General features: G+C 44.8%; 1 protein-coding gene across 4 annotated transcripts in view; it reads right to left on the bottom strand.

Annotated features, from left to right (window-relative positions):
• HPN (hepsin) overlaps positions 1-27,209 on the bottom strand; it is a 432,603-nt gene that overhangs the window by 61,543 nt on the left and 343,851 nt on the right. For all 4 annotated transcript variants that reach the window (XM_078655375.1, XM_078655378.1, XM_078655377.1 and 1 more), the window contains one exon: positions 1,742-1,932. In XM_078655375.1, coding sequence (XP_078511501.1) covers positions 1,742-1,932 — 191 coding nt within the window. The remainder of the gene's footprint in view (positions 1-1,741; positions 1,933-27,209) is intronic.

The raw sequence follows: 27,209 nt of genomic DNA, 5'->3' as shown, positions 1-27,209 counted from the left end.
ATCCTGCCCCTCAATTTCTACCATAACGTTTGGTCATTTCAATCTAAGAAACTTTGAGTTCTTTGTCAGACAATGAGAACATCCTCATATTAATCACTGTTTCTGGGCAACCTGTTACTTAGTAAATGCTTCGCTAGCCCTTGGTCTTGTCTGCAATATATAAAAGAGATATATAAATGCATAAATTGCTTGGTACAGAGCTCACTAATGGTTTGATTATTCAGGGAAAAAATAAAAGCAATATGTGAGGTAGCCACACAATAGTTAATGTCATCAAGGTAAATTGGCCTCAAATGGACATTCATGAATCTAAGTGCCTAATTTCAGACCATAGCTATATAATGGCCCTGTGGCTTGGAGCATCAGAAATAATGCCGGCCTACTTATGTTCTTTCTGATTATTATACAGGTGGCACGTGAATCGAAACATTTTAAACAAATTAGTGGTGAATCTCAAGATTCTGGGTCTTGCAGTGCTTAATCTGAGCTGGTAGTTGCCAGTGGGGTCCAACAGCACTCATTTCTGATGTCTAGTACTTATTTGCCCTCAATAGATATTGACAGCATGCATGAGTGGTAAAAAAACACAAACGGGATAGAAGGGGGAAGGGAAAGATAAAGGGTCTGAATCTGGTAGTGGATTAAAGAATCCTGAGGAGAATTCCAGACACCACAACCTCGGTATTCAGCAAGCTGGATTTAAATAGCACTGCTGGAGCAGAGCTTGGAGTTCCAATACTCATTCGATTACAATTTGCTCAGCACACCTTCTTTTAACTCATATATGCTTTTATTGGCTCAGACTGTTCAGAACCATAGTATGACTACCAAAACAACATAGGCAAAAGTACATAGGCAGTTTTAGTGGAAGACATGGACATTTAGGTGGGAAGCAACACATATTGGTTTGGATTGACCACAGTCTGCAATTAAATATGAGCAAATCAAAACATGTAGACAAGACCCCTTATGCCATCTACATATTTTTATAATGACCGATTTACAATACACCTCAACATGACTGATAGATAAAAAAATTCAAAAGAAATATTTTGCTCTCAAGATACAAATCAATAAAAATAAGTGCATATTGGCATTTTTTATCCTATGCTAGACAGGGAAATTATTGTTTACCTGAATTCTATGTACATACGTACTTTCATCCATTGTATCCAATCTATCCATTGTGGGAATTGTATTAGAATTGACAATTGCAATTCTATCCATCCCTTCCATCCTGAAAGACACTAAACTGTCCTCCCTATGGAACAAAATGTAACCAAACCTGGTCTGAAAATCAGAACAAAGTCTCTCATATCAAATACACAGGGTTTACCTTTCTCAATCTCAAGAGATAGCTTCTATACATGTTTAACCGCTTACAATAAATTCTAACTAGTGTTTCTAATGTCTAACCATTACCCATCTTCTCTGGTTCAACTTGGGATTCAATAGCCGTTAAGATGCAAATTATTTGAGTTATGGTGCCTCATCTAACGTAAATTAGCAGCAGAAATTAGAGTTAGACACTCAAGGTAAACTTGTGACTCATGGGAGTTCCTGAAGCACATATGATCTGAATTATATGTTACACAGCTAGAGATGCCTTTGGCCTAGGTGCCCTGGCATTATCTACAGTCTGTCTTTAATAGTGCTCAGACCTGATACCACAGATCTCAATATTATCTGACACATTTAAACAATACTGTGTAAAAATAGAGTAAACTATCCCAACACTCACCTGTAAATCCTAGAGGTGTGGAGAGATGCATTAGTGCAATGTCATTGCTGTTCTCCTCATTATTGGGATCCCTAAAGGGCAGGTATCCGGCATGGTATATGATACCCTTCACAGACAGGCGTAGAGCATTATTGGACTTCTGAGAGACAGCCCCAGTGAAAACCCGCCATCGGCTGACAACACGATTCCTTCTGCAGTTGAAAGAAACATGGGTATGAGGAGCACGTCATAATCTCATCTGTGGGAGACTCTTACCCACACTGATATGAAGTATGTTTGCAGCACAATGAGAATACATTATGTGAGATAGAAAGAAATACCAGAAGATAGAAAAACAATATAAAATCAAATCTAAGAAGTGAACAGAAACTTGAGGAAATAATGAGAAGTGACAATCGAGGAAAAAATTAAACCTGCCTAGGATCAACTCTGAGAAGATAGAACATAGCATAATACTATGAGGTTTAACACTATACATGTAAAGGGGTGTGGTGAGACACCACTAGGAATCAGAGAGGTGTTTAGAGAATTAGGGCAAGGCACCGCATCAATGGAATACACTGACTTGCTAAGGGCAATTTGGAAAACACGTGTTGCACGCACAAGTACATCTAGGTTCAACCGTTAAATAACTGTTCCATGTACAAAGTGCACCTGGTTGTGATAAGTACTTTTAAATATTTTAAAAACATCCATTATACCCCAGAAGGTACTCTAAGTAAATAGTTGCCAGTGAGCAGATATGTAAAGCTATACAGTTTATTTCTTTAGGCCCCAGGTTGACCACTGAAGGTAAAAGTGCCAGACACACTTCCATTACAATAGATACTTTACAAAAAATTTAAACTGTGCCATACCACAAAAGAGTAAGGTCTCTAATTAGTATTTCTTATATATAATTTCAGCACCATAAAAGAACAAGGTATATTACTGCCTACCCATGATTTCTGAGCTTTGCAACGTGTTAGAACCTTCACAAGAGTTACCTATCACCTAGGACTAAATTTAGACTAGATATGCATTCTAGTACAATTCCAGGAGAAACCAAGAGAGAAATAAGAATCTAACTGCAGGAAAATGGCTGATGGCTAAAGAATGTTAATACCTAATATTGCAGGACACAGAGATCTAATGGTCACAAAAGCTAATGAGAAACTGCCAGAAAATTATTGATGTGCTGGCAAATTATATTAAAGCAAACACAAGTGAATGATGGACGGCGCTCTGAAACTTTTCAGACACTCACCCCCAGTCACAAATCTGGGTTGAATACATCATCATTCTTTAGCTCACTTCACCACCTCAGTTCAGATCCAGCTATATGCAAATCAGTCTTGACCCTATGCCTCATGGGAACAGTCCAGCCCAAACTGCCAAGCCAGGTCTTCCCTGAACCAGAAACAAGCATCCGGGGACCGGTTTCTGGGTAACACCCTTCATCATCCAGGCTAGCTTGAATCCAGTGGCAAAGTGAGCAAGGGATCACATTCTAGGCATACCCTGCCAACTGAGGGTGAACAAAGCAAACACAAGGAGATGATGGACAGAAAGCTGAAACTTTTCAGACACTCACACCCAGGCACAGATCTGTGTTAAATCCATCATCGTCCTTTAGCCCACTTCGCCACCCAAGTTCAGACACAGCTATATGCAAATCAGTCTTGACCTTGTGCCTCATGGGAACAGTCTGGCCCGAACTGCCAAGCCATGTCTTCCCTGGACCGGAAACAAGCATCCTGGGACCACTGGATTCAAGCTGTCTTGGCGGATATGGGCTGAAAGCCAGGAACCAGTCCTAGAATGCTTGTTTCCAGTCCAGGGAGGACCTGGCCTGGCAGTTCAGGCTGGACGGTTCCCATTGGGTGCAGTCCAAGACTGATTTGCATATGGCTGGTTTCAAACTGGAATGGCATGGTGAGCAAAAAAAGATGGATTTAGGCCCAGATCTCTGTACTGGGGTGAATGTATGACATTGTTCTGCATTATGTCCATCAATTGCTCTTTTTGCATTTGTCACCCGAGTGGGACGAGTATGCCTAGACGTGGGTCCCATGTTCTCCATGCCACTGGAGTTAAGCTATCCGGGCTGATGGGGTCGGAAAGCCTAAAACCAGTCCTATGATGCTTGTTTCCATCCAGGGAGGACCTGGCCTGCAGTTCAGGCTGGACTGTTCCCATTGGGTGCAGGGTCAAGGCTGATTTGCATATGGCTGGGTCAAAACTGGAATGGCATGCTGAGCAAACACATTATGGATTTAGGCCCAGATCTCTGTACTGGGGTGAATCTATGACATTGTTCTGCATTCTGTCCATCAATTGTTCCTGTTGGCAAATTATAATAGTCTGCTATCAACATCCTAACCCGTTCCCCAGCAGTTTTTATTTTTAATTCTAAGTCAGCTCAATTACAGGGTTGTCAGGACCCTTTTCAAATGGCCATGGTAAGCAGGAGCTACTGTGCCCAAAATTGGTGGTTGAGTCCTTTTACTCCTAATGCCACAGGGCACGACTTACTATGGATTATGAGCAAATGGGCCAAGTATTCTTACCATACTTGACTCTCAGTGATAACATGGTCATGCTGTCCAAGGCTCCAGGAGTGTTTAGAGGGAGGTGGATATAGGAATGGGAACACAGACTCACAACTGAAAGTGTGTGCAGCAATCAATAGTCAATGGTCACTTTTATGAAAAAAGAGAGGTATTTAATATCTGCTTTTACCATCACAAAGGAAAAAAGGAAAAATACAACATTCATAAACAACTACACAGTCCCCTGAGGTCAGGGAACTAGTGTTTTTTTAGGCGGTTCCCTGGGCTGAACTCCCTTCTTGCCCCTAGTTATAGTTGTTACTCCCCATTCACTCTAGACAACATACAGGGCAAGCTCTACTAGTAGTCAGAGTCTAAGAGTCCAGTGGCGCCGTGCTAACTAGCAAGCAAGTTCCCCCTGGGCCGACTGGCAAGAAATCAGGCTTTCCGACAAATACAGGATTGGACCATCTGGGGTTCCCAAATGCCCCTTTGTACTGGCACTTGGAGCTGCAGCAGCTGAATCAGTTGAATGTGGGTGCACACAGTCTTTGTGGTCTGTGCTCAGCAGGCGCAATGTTCTTCACACATGGTCACGAGTCAGTGCGGTTTTTTGCAGCTCCTCCTTGCAACGTAAGTATCCAATTCATCCCACTGGCCCTTAAGCAGGTCCATTGCCTTTGTTAGGTTTGATATTCCCTTTCTCACAGTGCACCTGTTATGCCATGTTAGGTTAGCAATGTGTGTCTAAAATAGACACCATTTGTATTCATGTTATGTAACATGCTGAATTATTGTTGCTGCATGTAGGCCTCAGGTAGCCCGTGTGACTTCATTTTATATTTTGCAACCACTAAAACACTGCTTAGGCCGTGCTCACATTAGGCCTTACTTCCCTAACAAGGCTGTAACTCAACTTGCTAATAAACTGTTATTCTGTTTGCACATTCCAATCTATTCATGTAGTTCTGCTCCCACGTTAGGGGATGCTGAGACTCGGCACAGTGGCCTTGAAATACTGATAGTGCACTCCTCTGTCAGGTGCTACCTCATCTCTGTGTACCTCCTTTGTTCATGCCCGACTCAAGCCGGTAATTTTCCACCTGAGGCATGGCCGAAGTCTCCAGAAAGGTTTATTATGTATTAGCGTACCCTGGGGAGTCAGTCCCCTTGACAGACATCTTATGGTGACGGTCTGACTGGGCTCTCTGCGGGGTACATATCTGAATAAATGTAAGTTTCCATTCTCTACTGTCTGACCGGCTCTTCATTTTGGGAAGGCATAACAGGCGGTCATAAGAACCCGTGTGTCCCTAGAGTGCCCGTCCTTCACCTTGCTAATGGTATCGGTGCTCCCACAGCAATTTAATTTATCCAGGAGCGGTTATATATCAGGTCACTCATCTTGATGTTCCCAGTGACCCCTTCTGGTGTACAGTGTCACCGTACCTTCCCTGCAGAGCTCTCTGGCCCATTCAGCACAGAAAAGTCTTCATTGACGGCCTCTCCTGGTATAGAGGGTTACAGCTCACTGAAGCACCAGGGTTATGGCCCTGCCAAGCTTGGCAATCTTTGCACAGTAGCCACTTCTGGCATATGGGATGTGGCTTCTCATCATCCACAGGATCTAGCCCGAATGGCGAAGTGATGCACAGTGCTTAGTTTATGGCAGGCCTCCTCCAGCATATGAGGGTCGCTGACTGTGTCCTGCAAATGGACAATGACCTGAATGGTGCAGCAACCATTTCCTCACACCTCACAAATGCAGTCCACTCAACAGAGCTCTCCTCCGGTCCTTCCTTTCTCCCTCCAAGTCTCTCATCTTCCTCACATGGCATACTGGTCTTAGTAAGCAGACAGACCCTGGAGCTCCAGGTACCAGGCAGATGATCTTTGATTTCCTTTGTGATGTCCTCTCACGTAGAAGGAAAACTAGCGTGTCTTGGCTCCCAGTCCTGGTCACAGATAGAAGTCTTGCAGGTAACAGTTTTTGAGGTCTCCTGCTCCTCTAATTATAATCCATTTCCAGACAACAAATGTGATTTAGAGACTGAATCTTTGACATTTAAGTTGGGGGTCTGCTTATTTTCTGTTGCTCAACTCTCTGCTCTCTTCCTCCTCCTAAATATAGTCTGTCACAACAGTAACAACTCTAAAGCTGACAGCCCTATAACACTGTTTATGGGAGTGACTAGAGTTGAGACCTCTCACCATGATATGTGTATCAAAAGCTTAGGCTTGAGCCCTAGCTCTACTCTTTATGATTCTCTTACAAGCCCCATCTCCTTCATGAGATGTGCCCAGTTCCCTTCCTTGTGACCCTCCCGGAGTCAAAGAGCACTCTTTGAAAAGTACGAGGGAAGCCTGGCTCTCCCGTCTCCAGTGTGTCCACCAAGTTTACAGGAAGGCAGCAATACACAAATCTGTCAGGAGGGATTCCTCTATCTCCTCATGTTTCAGCATACATGCTTGGGATTCCCAAAATGGAATCCCTAGTCTGCCATGTACTGTACCTTTCATAGGCACACATATACTCACCGCACTGCACTGTGTCCTTCCTGTACTGTACCATTCATAAGAACATATACATCTAGCACATGCTTTTAATATGAATGCACTATACAGAACTGTATCCTTCATGCACTGCACCAGTCATAGGTACACCCAGTGTTGGACTTGGCCTTTTTTGCAGGGTCATCCCTCAACTTGTTGCCTTCTTCCTAGCCTTTTTTCTGACATGGTGTTGTTGGATTTAGGACTCTGGGCACTTTACCACTGCAGTACAGTGTAAAGTGTGTGTGCCCTCTGTGGTAAACATGGTAAGGTTTGTCTACACCTGTTTGGCATATTTAATTTACCTGTCATTCCCTTGTAAAGTGGTATCTCCGATACCCAGGGCCAGTAAATTAAATGCTACTGGTGGGCTTGCAGCGCTGATTGCGCCACCCACTAAGGTAGCCTTTCAAACCTGTCTCAGGCCTCTGCCATTTCAGGGCATGTGTGCACAGTGCCACTGCTGCTATGACACCTAAAGTGCGTGCCACATCTGAGACCCTCCTTTTACTGCATGTCAGTCACCCTTAACATAGGCACTAGCTAGCCCTATGGGCAGGGTGCATTGTAGGTAAAAGGCAGAACATGTACCTTGAGTGCATGACATGTCCTGGTAGTGAGGAACAGCCATTTTGGGTTCTCACTGCAGTGATAAATGTTTCAGTGGTATTTCCTGATATGAGATGAGTAGAGTGGTCAAGTTTGGTATGTTTGCAATAGTGGTATTAAATGCTGTGCAATGGCGCAGATTTATTATCACTATATTAGAAATGCCACTTTTAGAAGTGGGCATTTCTGTGTGCTATGTGTCTGTGCGCTTACGTACAGGGCCCAGGAGGAACCACCATCAGGGACTTCCGCCTCATGGAAGTGAAGCTGCTGGCCTGCTGATGAGACTGGAAAGAGACTCTGTTTCATGCGTGTGGTGAAGCTCTTTTGACACTCCCATTTTGAAGAGCCCAGGCTGAGTGCAGATGGAGCGCTTGACCTTTTCCTGCTAAACCAAGCACATGTTTATCGTGCTAGAAAGCGAATCTATCCAATGGAGTGGGCACCTGTGTGCCAAAGAGGTGTGGAGCACTGTTTGCATTACAGCGGATATGGGGCAATCCTTGCTGTCTGGTGAAGGAAGGAATGAGCCGAGGTGCAGGAAGTGCTCTCTCTCTCCCGGATGGCCTGCCGTCTAAATTCCCTCATCGGCAGCTGGGGCTCTGCCAAGCGGCCCTATGCTGCTACATGACATCCCATGTGAAACCGGGTGCACAGGAGGCGGCTTTCTCCTTGTTATTTGAAAAAGAGCCCAGGTCGTGGATTGCTGAGTGGCGAGGGCGGAAGTCAGGCAATTTTGTGCCTGGCTGTGGGCGGGGCTTTCGTGAGGAGGATCAGAGCCCCGCATGTTACCTGGAAGCCGTGTGAGGCCGGAAGAAAGGGAGAGGCTGGCTGGTGTTGGGCAGGGCTCTCGGGGTATCAAAGAGAGCCCTGTGAGCTTCCCCTTTGTGGTGATTGACGAGGAAAAGGAAGTCAATAGAAGGAAGACTTTGTTTGGTCCAGCAAGGCGCTGGCGGGTAGTCTACCCCTGGGAAGGGAAGTCAGTTAACTGAGAGCTCACTCCATGGAAATCGACCGGCCCTACTTTGCTGGCAGAAGGAGAAGATCACATGGTGACCGGAACCCTACTTCGCTGAGCAGTAGACGGCTGTGACCTGAACCACTCTGCCCCCTGTGTTTGGTGAGTGGGACGGAGTAAGGGTGTTGTGAGTGTCCCGGGATGTGGGGCTCCCAGTGCCTGAATGGTGCCGAGTGAAGTGCACCAAGAGCAGCCCTGTGAATGGGGCTCCCTAAGGCACTGTTAGTGCCAGCGTTTGAATCCACAACTGCCCCAATTGCCAGCAGGCAGCTGCAAGGTGGGGGCAATTTTGTTCATAAGCCCTGGAGTGGGACCTGCAAGGCACTGTGGTGCCAGTGCTTGTTGGGTGCTGGTTTCTACGCAGCTGACCTGACAGTTGGAGGGCAGCTGCAACGTTGGGCAATTTTGTCTTTAGAGTCCCAGTGGGGGCTCAGGAGGTACAGCATTGCCAAAGGTGATTCCTCTACTGACATTACCTTTTCTTGCTGAGGAAGGGGTGAGTTGCACACCCAATGCCCCAAGCGCATTAAGCGCCATGAGTTGGCTGATTTGGCAGCCAGAGGACCACTTGGAAGGCACCTGACATGTGGGGCAGAGGGCATTTTGTGCCCCCAGAGAAATGCCATTTTCATGGGTGGTAATTGTGTGTAGTGGTAGGGGGCAAGGCCCTAAGGGATTGCATAATGTGTTTATCCTTATGAGGTTTCTGCATAAAGCATTTTATGCCTAACGTTATTGCATAATGTGGTGATGCCTAATGCAAATGTCATGCTATGATGTTTTTGTCCCAAAGTGATGCAGACATAATGCGTTTATGTTGCAGGTGATAATGCTAAGTACAGTATTTTACCAGTAGTTACTGGTTGTATTATTTTTGCTACCTGTGCATTGTGATGGTCTCATAGTGGCATGATTGGCCCTGTCATGTATATAACCACCTGGAAATTATGACCTGATGCCAGTTGGCATGGTGTATATGTGTGATTATGATTCTAATGTGTTTTGGATAATACAAAGGCTATTTTTAATATAACCTTGTGTGGAGTTTCTTTTTTAGTGTGCCTAGTGTGTATGTGTGGTGTGAAAACACTTTACACATTGACTCTTTGATAGGCCTGACTGCTCATGCCAAGCTACTAACTCCCTTGCCTTAACTAGATTGGTGGTTTCGGCCTTGCCTAGGCACACGCCCTAGCCAACCAGAAATCCCATTTCTAACACCGAGCATATGCATTCAACATGCACACACTGTACCCTTCATGTATTGTACCACTCACAGGTACACATACGGCCAGCAACTTGCATTTAACGTGTACCTAACGACTGCAGAGTACTGCATTATCCCTGCCTTGTACACTATTGAGCAGTACTTCACAACAAACATAGGTAGATCAAGGGGTGAGTTAAGAACATGCAGCAGAACCTTTGAAATGAGTGATTCTGTAGACCACATTCCAGTGACACAGAATTATAAAAGACCTGTACACTCCTACTAATCACTACACAACATTCTGCCAACACCGTACTTGTGCTGCCTCCTACTGAAGTCATTGGCACCCACCACTATGAGTCTAGTGTCTCTGGCGTCTCTCCTGGTCTGAAAAGACTGCAATCCATGAGACAGGCCTAAGTCATGGCGCCCACAAATGATCTGTGTTTGCCTATAACAACAAAAATCTGCATTAGGAACCCTGCAACAGTATGTCACACATCGGCATAGTTTGGCACAGCTGGCATAGTTGGACGTTCGTTACCATGTAGAGGAAGTTTCCATCCCCTTATCTGTTTGAATGTGTTTATTTTGTTTTCAATGTAACAGTTTTTACTTGCAGCACAGTAGGTAATCATGTAACAAGATGTAGCACATCTAGCCGGGAAGAGATGGAGGAAATCACACTCTGAAGATAATAAAAAGGCACATCGTGCAGCCCAAGCCAACTATTACAAACACATCAAGGCTGCCCGAAAAAATAACATCGCCCAACAGCTTATGGAAGCTGATCACTCTCCCAGAGAACTATATAGGATTCTTGACACTTTTGTAAAACCTACGGCATGTATATGCCCAGATGATTTCTCACAAAGTTTATGTGAAGAAGTGTCATCTTACTTTGAGAATAAAATAGAATCCATTTATGGAAAAATCCTAGGATCCCAGCCTAACAGCAATTCCCAAAATGCCTCCACCCTCAATGAGAATATAAACCTTACCCTAACTACATTCCCTCCTATTAACACTGAAGAGCTTGATACAATAATGACCCAAGTCAAATCTGGATCTCCGGATGACCTTATTCCTGTTAAAATCTTAACCCCCCTCCGTACCCTGTTAGTCCCCCACATTCAGGATATCATCAACCAGTCTCTTAAAGAGGGAAAAGTACCAACTGAATGGAAAAGAGCTGTGGTGAACCCAATCCGCAAGAATGCGGCCCTTCCGTGGACGGAGCTTTCCAACCTCCGTCCTATCTCCCTTCTACCATATTACAGCAAGATGGCCGAGAAACATGTCAATGCACACCTGTCCAACTACATCGAGGCAGCGGGCGGCCTAGACCACTCACAATCTGGTTTTAGGCCCAACCATAGCACCGAATCAGCCCTTCTGTCAGTGACAGATAACATCAGAATGTCACTTGACAGAGGGAGCTCAGTGATTCTGGTGCTATTGGATTTGTCCGCTCCCTTCGACACGGTGTCGCATGAGGTTCTTCTCGGCCGGCTGAAGGGAGTTGGAGTAGAAGGGACCGCCCTTGCGTGGCTGGAAAGCTTCCTTGAGGGCAGACAACAAGGCGTCAAATTAGGCTCCTACAAATCTGTCTGCAGGAAGCTTACCAAGGGGGTGCCACAGGGCTCATGCCTAAGCCCTACGTTATTTAACGTATACGTGGCCCCCCTGGCAGAGATCACTAGATCTCACGGGTTTTCACCAATCTCCTATGCTGACGATACTCAGCTGCTTTTCCCCTTTCAAACCATTACACCCGCAGTCATGCAATCCTTCCAAGACGGTATGAGAGCGGTGGCAGGATGGATGGCCCAGAACTTCCTCCAATGCAACGTGACCAAAACTGAGGTCATGCTGTTTGGAGGGGCCACCCTGCTCTGGTCCCCGGAATGGTGGCCACCCGAGCTTGGACCTGTCCCAGCGCCCAAACAAACCATCAAAAATTTGGGGGTACGCCTAGACCAAACTCTGATCATGAAAGATCACGTTAGTCAGGTTGCGGGAACGTGTTTCCGTACAATTGGTCTTCTACGGCGTATCTTCCCTTTCCTACCAAACATCCATAGGAAGACGCTGGTTCAGGCACTAGTCCTAGGACGGGTGGACTATTGTAATAGTCTACTCATTTCTGCCAACCAGGAACAACTTTGCAGACTGCAGGTGGTACAGAACACCGCGGCAAGACTTATCTTGAATGCTCCCCCCCGTACCCCCTCACGCCCCCTCCTTTCCCATCTTCACTGGCTCCCAGTGCAACAGCGGATCCAATTTAAACTTTGCTGTATCATGCATAAATGTATCTATGGCTCTGGTCCCAAATATTTGAAGGATATCTTCCTTCCTTACTCACCTGGACGCACTTTACGCTCTAGCAACACTATGTTGCTATACATACCTAAAGTAAACAGAGCAAGACAGGGTGGCCGTGCCCCCTCCCTTAAAGGTCCTATGCTGTGGAATTCCCTCCCTCCCTTGATAAGACAAACTCCTCACCTCTTCAATTTCAGGAAGAAATTGAAAACTTACTTATTTACACAGGATTAATTTAGTTTCCCTTCTGTCTTTTCCGATTTATGGTTTTGCCTATCTCACCCAGAAGCCACGCGCGGAGATACCCCTTCGGGGCTGATTCTCGCGCGTTACAAGACTATAAATAAATAAAATAAATAAATAAACCTTATAGCACACAATTGACAATATCAGATATGGGTAATATGTGTATTAACCTAATCAAATTATTGCTTAATCTGTAGACAAGTGTAAGGGGAGAAGGAGAGAAGGGGAGTATATATAGGATACTTAAATCTCACAGGTGGTCTTTTGAGGGTATGTTTGATAGAATGATGTGATTTCCAAAAGGAAACATGATGCATCATCTCAACTTTCATTGCAGATATGCCCCACCCCCAGATTTCACTGAATTTGTGAAGCGGGTTGTTGAGTTTCTAAATCACATATTCGTGGAAGCCAATGTTACCATTGCTTCAAACCATTTCACCACTGTGAGGGTGTGGGGGCTCTCCAGTGAAGCAGTATGCAGAGTTTTGCCACTCCTAGGGCCGAATCTAACCAACTCGTTTGTGGTTTGTAATATGAACTACATCCTGCGTGTCATGAAGAATGGATACATCAGGTGAGAATAGGAAGGAACGTTCACTTGTGTCTTCCGGGGTTCCTATGTAGCTATTCAATAAGGCTGCAGTGTTGGGCAAGACAGTAACATGTGCATCATGACTCCTCGTGCATAATGGCAACTCTAGCAGTATGCATTTACAGTGTGTTTATCCCTATGAAGTTTCTAAGGAGTCTGGCCTCCCTCAGGTTTTTGTTATGATTGTGCTTTAACTCAAACCATTCTTCATCGCTATATGATTCCTGGAGTCTTTGAGATGGTTTAGAGATGGCTTAGCGGTGAAGAATGGTTTGAGCAGACGGTTGATTAATGTTTCATAGAAGCCGGAAACTAGTCTGCTGTATGTGCACCATTTTACTAGGTAATCAAAAATGGTGGATCGTGTTCCTGCTTTTTTATTAGTGCACAGTGTATTAGTCAGGCATACCTTCAATTGCATGTAGATAGAAAAGTGTTTTTGTTCAAGATGAAATCCTTCAATAAAATCGGTGAATGTTTGTGAGACTTGTTCACTTTAATGTGTTCCCAGTTATTAATGCCATTCCGCACCCATGCATATTGACTTCCCATCAAGCTGGAGTTTTAAGTTGTGCCATAGGGGGGGGCCTTCGAGTGTAAGATGAGATGCTGTTGTGGGGCTTTGGGGCTTGTAACCAACATATTAATGGTCCGTGTCATTATGTTTTTGTAGCCCTTTGAGAAAGAGGTTTCTGTTGAATAAGTGCTGTGCCTGTGATTACTCCCTGCATGCACTTTTCCAACATAACCCTTTCTGTGGTGTCTAACTCTATGTGGAAGTGGCAGGATAAATGTTGAGCTGCATGATTGTTTTCCAAGTTGGGATGGCAGATTTCCCCTGCCATATATAGAATTTAATGTTGTGGTCAATAGAGCCGTGTGGCACCACTGGTGTTCAATTTGGTAGCACACTAAATATATAAAAAAAAAGTATGTAAACATGATGTCACCATTATTTAAATACGCCCCCACATGGATAATTGAAGTTGTTCCCAGGTGAGGAAGCCTTTCTGAATTTACCTATTATACTGGACATCAGTCAGAAGGGGTGGTTCCAATCAACATGTCCAATTGCTTTTTCTGTGTCGAGTAAAGGGTAACTTGTTCATCTGCTGCATGCTGAGATAACCAAATAGGCTGTGAAAGTGGGAGCAGGTGGTTGCAAGAGAAGTGCACATTAACAAATCCTACCTGGCTCTTGTGTAAGGATCGTCTTACCTTTTGCAATCTGGTTGCCAGACTGTTCGCTACAATTTTGATGCCTTAATCAATCAATGAGATTTGCCGGCAGTTATCAGAATTGAGAGGGCCTCTGCCCGATTTGGGGATCAATGAAACCAAGTCCCTATTAAATTCTGCTGAAAGTCCTCCAGTGTGGATGGATTCCCTAAACAGCTTCCCCAAGAGAGGGACAAACTGGTGTGCTGTGATTTTATACAATCCTTTTGGGAACCCATCCTCCCCAGGTGCTTTATCCTTTGATTTGATTTGATTTGATTTTACGTTTTATAAAGCGCAGCGTATGCCCAAGGGCGTCTTGGCACTGAAAGACAGCCTAGGGTCCAGAATACCAACTCATCTTATTTATGCGAAGCTTAATTTTTTAACAACCAGGTTTTCAAACGACTTCTGAACAACATCAGGGAGTTACTGTTTTTAATCTCTAAAGGAAGGGAGTTCCACACCTTAGCTGTCCCGAGAATGAAACTCCTCCCCCCCCCTGCGTAGCTGCCTGTACCTCAGAACTACCAATAAGTGTGACTGTGCTGATCTTAGGTTTCTGGAAGGGGAGTATTTCTTTAGATGTGTTCTCAGATAAAGAGGCCCATTCCCCTGTAGAGCCTTAAATGCAAGGCACTGGGCCTTGAATATAATTCTCTTCCCCACCAGCAACCAGTGGAGATCCCTCAGACAATTAGTTACTGATTCCTGTTTAGGGATGTCCAAAATTAATCTTGCCGCTGCATTCTGCATCCGTTGGAGTCTGAGCAAAAGCTGCGCCTGAAGTCCCACGTATAAGGCATTTCCGTAGTCCAGCCGGGATATAGCCAGTGCCATTACCACCGTTTTTAAAGTGTCTCTAGGAATAAACGGACAAATCTTCCTAATAATTTTTAGAATGCCCCAGAAAGTGGATGTAAGTTTGTTAATTTGATCCTCGAAAGTCAGTCTTTGGTCAAATATTACCCCCAAATTTCTAAACTTCAAAACTGGAGTCAGCCGGCCACCACTTTGAGGACCAGAAGGAAGTATTAGAACCTAGCAGCAAAACCTCTGTCTTTTTGCCGTTCAGTTTAAGGCAATTCATCCATGTATTGATCTGTAACATGCAGGTATTAAAACGAACAGCCGTTTCCTCAATATTGTTTGATACTGACATCACCACCTGTGTATCAACGGCATATGATATGACTGAGAAACCGTATTGTCTAATGATTGCTGCCAGCGGGGCCACATAAACGTTAAAAAGGGTGGGGCTCAAGGATTATCCCTGTGGCACCCCACATGGCAGCTCAAAAGGTTTAGAAGCCCTACCATCCTTTTCTACCACAAATGATGTATTTGTTAAGAATGATATTAATAATTTGGTGGCGCTATCTTGAAAACCCAGTTCCTGAAGTCTACCGATCAAGATTTCGTGGTTGACTCTGTCGAAGGCCGCCGATAGATCTAACAAAATCAAGGCGGCCTTCTTTCCGTCAACCAGAGATTTTCTTAATTCTTCTGCTGTGATCACCAGGGCAGTCTCTGTCCCGTGGCCTTCTCTAAACCCGAACTGTGAATGATATAGTAGTACTCCTTCTGCAATAAAGGACATGATCTGCCTACTAATCAGCTTTTCCAGCACTTTGGCATGGAAGGGAATCCTGGATATTGGCCTATAGTTTTTAGGTTCTGCTGGGTCCATATTAGCTTTCTTTAACAAAGGCCAAACCGAAGCCATTTTCCATGAAGCTGGAAAAATGCCTAACCAAATTACTTCTAGGAAAATAATCCTAAATTGCTCACTGATCAGTTCTGGGCATAGATGAAAGATTTTTGGAGGGCAGGGATCTGACGAAGCTCCTGCCTTCGTTATTTTTACTACTTGGGCGATTTGATCCTCCGTTGGTGGGAGAAAAGAAAAAGTTTTAACAGTAGATGGAAGATAGCTCCCTGGCGTTTTTATCCCCACAGGGCTATTTATACTATCTCTAAAAGTTTTATACACTGCCTCCACTTTATTATTCCAAAATTCAACAAGAATGTTACAGAAATCTGGATTCCCTGTCTTCTGTAGATTCCCTGGAAGCTTAGATAATTTTTGGACTGTATTAAATAATTCCTTACTGGAGTTTTTAGATTCCTGGATTTTTTGTGTAAAATATTTACTTTCTCCTCGTTCTTCTTTGGCATGTTTTGATGGCATCTGCAACCTTCTCATGTGAGATCTCTTCATCAAGAGCTTTTCTGTGTGTGGCGCGGATCTTATGTATCCTCCGTTTTAGATTCGACTTTTTATTTTGACATCTATTTCTCGTGGTTCCCTTTGCCTCATTTTATGCTAATACTGTGCAGTATGTGCATCTCTGATGTAGTTTGTACAGTTAATTCCAGGGTAAAAAATGTAGAACACAATGGCATTGTGCACCTGTAGCAGACACTTCATCTTAGCTAGATGAAACCGAATGAGCTGCTCTGCACTGCGGCCATAGTTGATAAGAACAGTGATTTATTATATAAACAGCTTCCGTGCAAGAACACTTTGACACGAGCATCTTCGAGGTCGCCAACAACATCTGTTACCCTGGTTGTCTTAGGGGTAAAAAGTGGTTCTGCGAACTAGTTGGAAACCTACCAACACTCACGGATAGTATTTGTGAACTGAGTATACTATGAAGTCCGTGTTGGCCTAATACCCAATCCTGCTATATCTGAGGGTACATATAACAGGTAATCTTGTGATAACTTTGGAAGAGGTAAGGCATCTAAAAATCGCTATTGAATTATGTCAGCTGCAGGGACTTCTGATGTGTACAATGTTGTGTAGAAGGAAACCAATGTTTCTGTAATGTGTAATGGGATTTGTCGACAACACCTTAGCAGTATTGTAAATGGCAATGATACTATATGCCGCTCGTAGTTGTGTGGGTGGAGAACTGCAATGACCCTTGTGGAGCGCTGTTTGTCCTGTGAATCGGCCCTGGGAGCAGAAGGACACTGTTGTGGGCGGCGGCTGGAACAGCGGGACTGCGAGTCCCAGAAACCTCAGCGGCTTGTCTATTTGCCGCACCTGGTGACTCTTCCCTCTCGACCCCGCCTCCCTCCCGGGCGTTAAAACCACGACTCGCGGGCCCCGCTCCGCGGGCGCCGCTCGTAGTTGTGTGGGTGGAGAACTGCACTGACCCTTGTGGAGCGCTGTTTGTCCTGTGAATCGTCCCTGGGAGCAGAAGGACACTGTTGTGGGCGGCGGCTGGAACAGCGGGACTGCGAGTCCCAGAAACATCAGCGGCTTGTCTATTTGCCGCACCTGGTGACTCTTCCCTCTCGACCTCGCCTCCCTCCCGGGCGCCCCGCCCCCGCCATAGGCTATAAGATCGTAGTAAATCACGCGCATTGAGGGACGCGCGCGGGTGGGCGCCGGGCTAAGCCCGGGCAAAGGGCGGGCCGTTTGAGGCCGTTAGAGGACGGGAGAGACCGGGCCGGGCCACCCCCCTAACACCCCGTCTCCCTGGTAATGTATATTGATTAGCTGGTTGCCCCGAAGCAGGACGCTGTTCTATGGCCGGCAGGGAAACTAGAAGCAAGGCTGCTTCCGGGACTTCAGGTACTTTGGACAAATTTTTCCTTAAAGATATTTCTGTAACCAATAAGGGCAGCTCAGTGCTTGACAAATTAACGGAGGAGGGTGCAAACAATTCCTGTCTATCCTCCCCAGGTTTATCTACAAACACTAGTACACCGCTCTTGCTTGATGTCACCCACCTATCCCTATTGGACAGTATTGACCAAACAATAGAGTCAGTTTTACAACAGTTAAGGACACCGTCATCCTCGCTAAGGGAGAGAGACACATCACGCATAACTAGTGATGTAGAGCTCTCCCCTGTTGCAGAGATTGCAGTGTCCGGGGATCAGGGTGAGGTTGTTAACCTGTTGGAGCATACGGATCATAGAGAGGATCGCGCAATGAAAAGGAAAAGAACTAGAAAGCCCAAAGGTGCTAAAAGGGCCAAAACTGATCTCGTACTACCTGCTCTGGAGGAAAATCTGTGTGCACCTGAGATTCTAAGTATCGCATCCACTCCTGTGCTCACTCAGCCATTTATTTTTGGTGGGGCAACCCCTAACACTATAGAACTCCTTATTGCATCGCTCACCGCTGCCGTCAAAAGTCTTTTGAATCCTCTTCTTCTTAAACTTGATTCAATAGATTCGAGACTGTCAGCGATTGAGAGATTAAGTGCGGGCAATGGAGGTCAGTCTGGGATAGGAGCAAGTCCAGACGGTACATATGGGGGTGGTGCGGAAGTTCCATATTCCATACCGGTCACTACGGGCCATGTCCCACTATCTTCTATAACCCCTACTGGGGAAAATAGTAATAACAGCGTAGTCCCCGTGCCCCTAACCGCACCTGTACCACTTCCCAGGTTAGTGCCCCCGATCCCAACTCCTAGGAGGTCGAAGCAATCAGCTCCGGCCAGCCTACCCACCCAGGGGAGACCAATAAATGCGTTAGCCCATAGCTCCAACCATCAGGATAGCCCCAAAACTAGGTCCAAGGCAGTTAACCTTCCCCCTGAGGCGGCGGGCTACACTGTGATACTGATGGGGGTCCCAGAGCTGGCCAGCGGCGTAATGGAGTCCTATGACTCTTTACGCAACAAGGTAATCAGCTGGTTAAATATCCAAAGGCCTCTACCACCTAACTTAAAAGGAGATGTTTTGATGGTACGAAGGGTCCGTGGGTTGGGTACACTGCCAAGAAAAGTGAGGGGGATTGTATAATCGTTAGCTTCAAGAGTCCCCATGTCGTTACTTATATTTGCAACTGGCTCGGTAACACAGGCAATACATTTATCGTTTTGGTCCCCCTCTCATATTTTTATCCTAACTCATGCAAGCCATCTATGAGGGATGATGGGTGGACACGGGTAGGTTTTGCTGTGGATGGGTCAAGATACAGGCCTAGGTACAACACTCACTCAGCCATTGTAAATTATGCACATCCCAACAGATTCAATTGCCTTGACGAAGTAGATTGACTTCGAAGGGGTTTTCCCCCACAATCTCACCAAGTCATCGCAACTGAATCTGTAGGACAGGGGACGGAAATGGGAGTGACTGACATCACCAATGGAGAATTGGATTCACTCCAAGGTGGTAGTTTGAAAACTCCTAGCCTTAGGGGCCCTGCAGATACCTCATCATTGAGTCAAATGGGCAGTACTTTAACTCTCCAGGCCCTCTGTGTCCCAAATTCAACACCTACTGCTCTACCTATCCAGGAAATACAAGAACGGCTGCCCGTACCTCCATCTACGGGCACTGCATTTGAAACAACCGAGGGGCCCCCTTCTAAAACTATTACTGAAACCCTGAAGGTCCTCTCCTGGAATGTGGCAGGTATTGTAAATAAAAAACATACAGCAGACTGGGATCTTTTAATAGGCACCAGTGATATCTGTCTCTTCCAGGAGACGTGGGCAAGGGACCCACTGAGTAGAGCGGGTTTCGCAGTTTTTGAAATTCAGGCTAGGTGGAGTGGAAAGGGGAGACCTTCGGGGGGTCTGGCGATTTGGGTAGCTAGTCACATTGGATGTACTGCGGAAAACGTTTTTACGTCCTCGCAGGACATCCAGTGCGTACTTCTTAGGTGGCCCAATGCAGTAAAACTGGCCATTGTAAATGTATACTCTCGCCCAGTCGGTGTAGCCAAGGAATCGCCCACTTTGGAATATCTTTCGTCCTTTCTGTGCTCACTGCCAAGCAATCATAAAATTGTGATGGGCGGAGATTTTAACTGCCATTTTGAACCTTTGGATGGACTTAAGGAGGGTGCCCTTACCACTGAAGATGACTTTTGGGGTGTCCCACCATGTTCATCCCCTCACCCCAAATCTTGGTCCCCACTTGTGGTGCAAATCATGTCCCTCACTTTAAACTATGCACTGAGGGCTTGCAATGGTCGTACTCCGTCAGACAGCCCCTCATCGTGTACCTTCAATAGGAAGGATCTTGAATCGAGGTTGGATTACATCTTTGTCGACATTGGCTTATGGCCTAAGGTCCAGGATTTTAGAGTATCTCCTAGAACAGATAGTGACCACAATGCACTTTTACTAGATCTGAAACACCCTGCCCCCGCTGTTGAGTCACTATCTACTAATCCCAAAGACGACCCAGGGAATCTGGCCCTTAGTTCTAACAGGCGAAAGGTAAAATGGGGGAAAATAATTAGTACAGAGGAAAATATGAGTTTGTAGAAATAGATGAATTAATTAACCAGCCTAGATCCCCAGATTTTAGCGATAAACTGGGACATTTTCATGCAAACCTAGTGGGATCACTAGCGGAGGTTTTCTACCCTGTGGCAGCTCCACGGCGCAAACAGACCCGAACCTCAACATGGTATAATTCTGCCTGCAAAAAGGCTAAGACAGAGTTAATTGTCACAATCAAGGCAGGTTCAGATAAGGGCACGGTCGCCAAACTTAGGCGCGAGTGTAAGGAAGCCATGGCTTTGGCAAAGAGGGAGTGGGATTGGAATCATTGGCAGGATCTCTCCTACGCATTAGAAACCAGGGACTCAAAAAAATGTTGGTCCCTGGTAAATAATGGCACACGAGAAGTTAAAGTTGCAGTGGAGCCCAATATTGCACCTTCTGCCTGGGAAGCCCACTATGGCAAATTGTACCAGGATACTGAACAGCCCGCCTATGAAGTGGCCCCTGATGATACATCTACCCCTGCAGATGGTTTTGAATTTACTCTTGGCGAGGTGGTTAGTGCAGTAGAGAGACTGGCAATGGGGAAGGCCCCGGGATTGGACAGATTGCCCGGTGACCTCTTTAGACAACATCCTAAGATCAGGGGCCCGTACCTCCTTATTCTTTTTAATGCCATCTTGGGAGGTATGGAGATCCCCTGCACTTGGCTGGGAGCTGAGATAGTGCCAATTTATAAAAAGGGTTCTCCTCTTCTCCCAGCCAACTACAGGCCGATCAGCCTCATAGATGTCCCCCAAAAACTCTTCTCTCGTCTCCTCCTGGACCATCTCCTTGATTGGATGGAGGCAAATGAAATCCTGAGTCCCCTCCAGGCTGGCTTCAGAAAAAACACGTCCACCATGGACCAGATCTTCCGCCTCATCCTCCTGTATTGGAAAACGGTGAGGATTCAGGGGGGGAGGCTATACATGGTGTTCGTGGATCTGAGGTCAGCCTTCGACCTGGTCCCACGTAAAAAATTATGGGAGGTCCTAAAGGAGTTGGATTTTCCATCCCAACTGTTGCATGCCATAATTAGACTCCACGATGGCAACTATGCCCAGGTCAGGTGTGGGAGGGATGGAGCGCTCTCATCAAGGTTTCCTGTTCTCAGAGGGGTAAGGTAGGGTTGCGTCCTGGCGCCAATCCTGTTTTGCCTCTTCGTTACCAGCGTTATATCCCACCTTGATGATGTCAAAGATAATGACGCCCCTCTTTTGGCAGGCATGAGGGTGCCAGCGATTATGTTTGCTGACGACACCCTCCTGCTTTCCAAATCCCCAATGGGGATCCAAAAGATTCTAGATGGATTTGGTCTTTTCTGTAGACTACACGGTCTAGAGATCAACACAGAGAAGACCAAGTTCATGATCTTCAATCCATCCCCAAAAACCAGACCTAATCCCACTCTGGGTACAGCTAGCCTGGAAAGGGTTACAACCTTTCAATATTTGGGGGTAACACTCCATGAGAATCTGTCCTGGGACCCCCAAATAGCAAGAACCCGGCTAAAGTTGTCCCAACTATCTGGTGCAATTCTGAAGGTTGTAAATACTTCAGCCTTCAAACCCATAAGTCCGGCACTGGAAATATACAAAACGCAAGCCAAAGCTGCCATATCCTATGGCAGTGAGCTATGGGGGTACAGAGCAGGCCAGGATCTTGTCAGAGTGGAGAACAACTTTCTTAGACGTCTCCTGACGCTCCCCCGTGGCACACCGCTGCTTCCCTTAAGACTGGACGTGGGTTTACCCTCTATCGCTGTTGAGCTGGAGTCTAAGCCACTAAGATTCTGGCACAGGCTCTGGTCCAGTAGTGAGCTTGCACACTATAGGAGTGATCTTACCCATGTAATGGACCTGAACCAGCGAGATAGAATTCCCTGGTTGGCTTTTGTCAAGAAAGAACTGTTTCGTTTAAGATTGCCTGAGCTTTGGGAGGCTCCAGAACTTGGCTGTCAAAGGTTTCCCGCAAACGATTAGTTCAAATTCACAAGGAAAAAAGCCTAGATCTTCTCCTGACCGCAACTAACAATGGCACCCTAACTGAACGTTTCCTGCAATTCTAAAAATTCATATGAATTTGAAGGTTTTATGGACATTATCTTCCCCATCCTAGCCAGGAAACTGTTTTTACAGTGGAGGCTTGGCACTCTGCCTATTAAAACCTTCACCTGTAAATGGCTACAGCGGGACGATAAAACCTGCCCAGGTTGTAACTCCCACGATGAGGAAGAAACCCATCTTTTTTTCTTTTGTCCTGCATACCATAGACCTAGGAAACACTGGCTGGTACCCCTATGTAGGCACTTGGGTTTCAGGAGTCACATGTATGCGTTCAGAGTACTAAGAACTAGTACTCTGCCCCACATAGTCTTTTCAGTGGCGAAATTTATTATGGCTACGTGGCAGATTAGGAAAAAACAGTTAAATGCACAAATGCCAAAAATATGAATTTGTTTTAACTATTTTGGATTGTGCTCTCTAATCATCTCATGTGATGTTTCTCCCAATTGTGTATTGGCTTCCCTATCCTTACCATGTCTGGAACAACCTGTATTCAATTTTACGCAATGTATTTAAACCAATGTTTTTATAATTGTATTCTCTTTTTTAATATGGATGTTTACATGTACATGCAATGCATCTTTTATGGTCTAAAAGACCGAAATAAATAATTTTTGGATTGGATTGGATATGCTGCTGCCTGTTGTTTCAGTTAGAAGGCCAGGAGTTGCATGCCCTTTTTGCTGTGTTCATTATGTGGTTCTTTGATCCGTTGTAGAACATTTTCTGTCCACGTAGTAAGAAAGGTGTTGAGTTCATGTTTCTTCTCTGTGACAGAGTGAAGTGTAGCATCCTTTCGGGTTGTATGTTATGTCCGCTAAGTATCACTAGTTCTGACTCAAGGGATAGTTTTACGGGCGTGTGCAGATTTTCTCATCACTAGACCTCTGAAATAGGTCTTCCCTGCAGCCCAGAAGGTGTGGGATGATATCACAGAGTTTTCATTCAAGATCAAGTACTTTTTGAAATAGTCCACTAACTTCCTTTTCTCCTCTTGGAGTTTGAATCTCAATTTAGTCATCCTGCAGGTTTTGCACTTAGGTACCTGCAGTTGAAGATAAAGTTCTAGGGTAATTGGAGCATGGTCTGATACACTTTGGATTCCTGTACTGCATGTTGTGATTTTAGGAAGAGTGGCAAAAGCTGCCAGGAATTAATCAATCCTAGTTTCTGTCCCATGGGTACAGGAGAAAAAAGTGCATTACAGAATGCAAAGATTGCCACAGGTCTATCAACTAGTGGTCTGTCATAAGGTCTTGTAGAGTGTCTGTAACTGTGGTCTATTGGGCAGAACAATCGAGGATCAGATACATTGATAAGTTCCAGTCTTCTCCCATTATCCTCTTCAGGTGCCCAGTTTCTGTCAATATTCCATTGAGTTTGACCAAGAACTCTCCTTTATCAAGGACGGGTTTAGTAGCATACAGTAATGTCTCAAAAGGTAATAATTAAGAAATGATTTGCATGAAGCAAAGTAATTACATGGTAAAAAAGAGAAATACCAAGGATTGATTATTGCAGTCTATTTTTGTAAGTAAGAATAAGAATAAGAATAAAGTAAGATAGCAATAATATTACTCTATGGATGTGCAATCAATATAAAGTGGACACATTGTGTCCGTGAATAAAAAATGTGAACAATCCATGTGCGGTACATAAGGGAGTGAAAGTAACAGCCAGGGGGCAGAGGATGTGGACTAACGGCTAGGGTGGTCTCACTCGAAGCTGGGAAACCAGGTTTGAGTCCTGGCAGGAATGCTCAACATCCTGTTTCTGGGCAACATCACTGTGGGGTCCATTAGGATATCGGGCGGATTGCCTCCAGCTGGCTTGTAATGAGGCGGATGCAGGACCACCATCGCTGCGCAGCTGCAACTCTGGCTGTCGAAGAGAACCAGGCTCGAAATTGGGCACTACTGTGTCCACTTTATATCGATTGCACATCCATAGGGTAATATTAATTATGTCCTAAGTTATTCTTATTTATTACTTATGAATACAGACTTCGATTTTCAATCTGTGGTGGTTTTTTTTCTCTATGTAAGAAATGTCTTTTTTGCACATCATTTCTCAATTAATACCTGTTGAGACATTGTTGTATGCTACTCTATTCATCCAAGTCTCAATTGGGTATAAGGAGATTTCCACTGCTTCATTTGTATAAAAATAAGTGCAGGGGCCCTCGTGATGAGGCCACCGCTGTTTGCTCCTCACATTGCCACTGCCAGCGCTGTCAATGACAGAACTTACACAACTACTAACCGTCACACTGCTACAAGTGTGACAATTGAAACTGTTTGAGACCCTAAGCTTTAGGAATGGTGTGGGTGGCAGGTATTAGTTGTTTTAAACTGCTTATCTTTAAATGAGTAGCTGTCCTAGGTGCCGGTGCTGGCAATTAAGTGCCGGTGTTGAGCATGGGAAACCACCGGCTCAAATTAAGCACTGAGCATTTCTACTGGTGTTGTATACTGATATCAAGGTTGGGTAGCATAGACTGATCCCAATATGTGCGTTTGGCTTGGGCATGTGATTTTCACTAAAGCAAACCTGCCCTGAAGGCCACACCATGTTTTATGCAGTTTCATTGGCAGAGATTTGTGGAAGAGAATGGTGACTCTGGCTTTTCTTTAGAGCAGTGTGTAAGATTCTGGATCGTTTGAGGAAGCATCAGGTCCAGAAGCTGTGACCACTATTCCAACCCACTCCTGACAAAGTCTCAGTGAATGACAGATAGGTTTCATGGATCATAGCCATGTCAGGTTGTTTTTAAATCTAAATAGGTCAACAGTTTCTTCCTGCAACCATAAATAGTGAGGCGGTTAACATTAAAGGTCCACAATGATAATGTCCACGTGGAAGTCATGATGTTTATAGATATAATATGGTTACTAGAAGGTTGTAGCAGGTGATATATATGGACAGAGATATTCTGGTCAAAAAAGAAAAGAGCACAAGCTCCAAAGGTATGAAGTATTACAATGTGTTAAAGAACTAGAAGCTGAAACTCTTGTCTAGTAATATAGCAGTTTGTCCTGCCTGAGTTGAAACTTTAACGCATACTTAACTATATACGCCACAAATTACTCAGTCATATTGGACATCAATGACAATCACAGTGTTTAGAAGGTGACATTGTATTAGAGTGAGCAAATGTTGTATCTTCTATTCCAAGTTAGTAAATTATTGTCCTTTTATGTGGTCCCACTACTATACCTTAAGGGGTAAGTCTGATATATCTATCTCTGAAGGGGTGGATTCCTTCTGATATATGTCCCTGGGATGATGCCAAGCTCTATTATCCTTGGAGTCCCAGGGCACCAGTTTAGTTGGTAAAGCATCTGTCAAGCTCAAGGTGCCTACACTCGTTGGTGGTTGTATGCCAATCATTTGGATACCAGCTAGCGGCTGTATACGATCTTCCAATTTGCAGATCATAGTACTCATGAGTCTTGTCACTGATGGTTACCAATGTCATTGCTGGTTCCAGGAGGCCGTATATGAGACCTTAACATGGAAGTTGAGGACGCAGGGAAAGGATGTTTTTTCGAAAGATGCACGTATCATTTGAGAAATCACCAGAGAATGAGAAGTTTTCCAACATTCTGGTTGTTGAAATTCCAGAAACAGTCAGTTGTGCTGAAAATTGTTAGGATTCTAAGGCAGGCTCCTTCCTCACGTTGTCATCCACACAGTTTTCCTTGAACTAGTAGCAACGTTGGGGAAATAGGAATAGCCTAGACTTAATCTGATTACTCTCTAAACTGTTGCTGCAGAACGTCCTCAAATGTCCAGATGAATACAATATATAGTATTGGTGAGCCAGTATTTAGGGCAGGCCGGGCGCATTAGGGGGATTTCAACCTTCAATCATCCCATGAGAACAGTCACCATGCACCTATGCACCTGGAAGCTCCTTTGTATTACATTTATCTGTGTGCTTCCGGTCCTGGGCACAGGTGGTTACCTTTGCCCATGTACTACATCCAGCCCCTGTACTCTAGAAACCATTCTTTAATGAATGCCGACACAAGCAGTGCCACAAAACTCAATAAGTAGTTTATTAAAAATTAAGATAATGATCAATGTTTCACTCAGTGGATCCCTAGTCTAGCTAAATAAATCTACTGGCATATAATATTTATTTGGAAACACAATAGAATCTACAGATCAGCATTCAGAGATCTTAAAATCTACCAACCCATTTTGCCTGTTACTGAAGGCATTGCTAATTCCTTAAAAGGGTGATAGCTACCCTTTCCTGTATATTTGGTTACCCATGCCTAAAGTCCAATTGATCAAAATCATTATTGATATCTGGCTGGCTCCTCAATTGTCTGAACAGGATGGCTATGTTCCCTAAAAGAACTGTCCATGCAAATCCTAATATGCTGTTTTATTACTTGGTGTGTTAAAATGTCAATACCTCCTTCCTCTCTTTACAGTCGCACGCCTCTACTAAATTAGATGAAATGCCCTCATCAATCTACCTCGTCCGGTCCTCCTTTATGGAAGTTTTGTGCTCTGCCCAGACCTCTGGCAATTCAGCTCTAGCCATCCTTCAAATTTCTGCAGGTGCTTTGTTCTGTATTATTTGCCAGGGAAGCATACTTTGCTTCAAAACTAGGGAAGGTATTGCTTTCTAATTTTACTAAAATGTGTTTCTAGTGTTCTCAATTCCAGTCCCCCAAAGATCTACTCAAGGCTCCAAATATCTGATTAAGTATGTTTGACTTTAAGTTAACAATGTGACTAAAATGTGCGTCCAAATTTTAGAGCCAACTAGCGATAGTTTTGAAGACTATAAGATAGGCTTCATTTCTTCAACCCTTATCCCAAC

Source organism: Lissotriton helveticus, chromosome 7, assembly GCF_964261635.1.
Source record: "Lissotriton helveticus chromosome 7, aLisHel1.1, whole genome shotgun sequence".
Taxonomy (NCBI): domain Eukaryota; kingdom Metazoa; phylum Chordata; class Amphibia; order Caudata; family Salamandridae; genus Lissotriton; species Lissotriton helveticus.
Note: the sequence above shows the minus strand (reverse complement) of the source record. Positions and strands in the feature narration are given on the sequence as shown.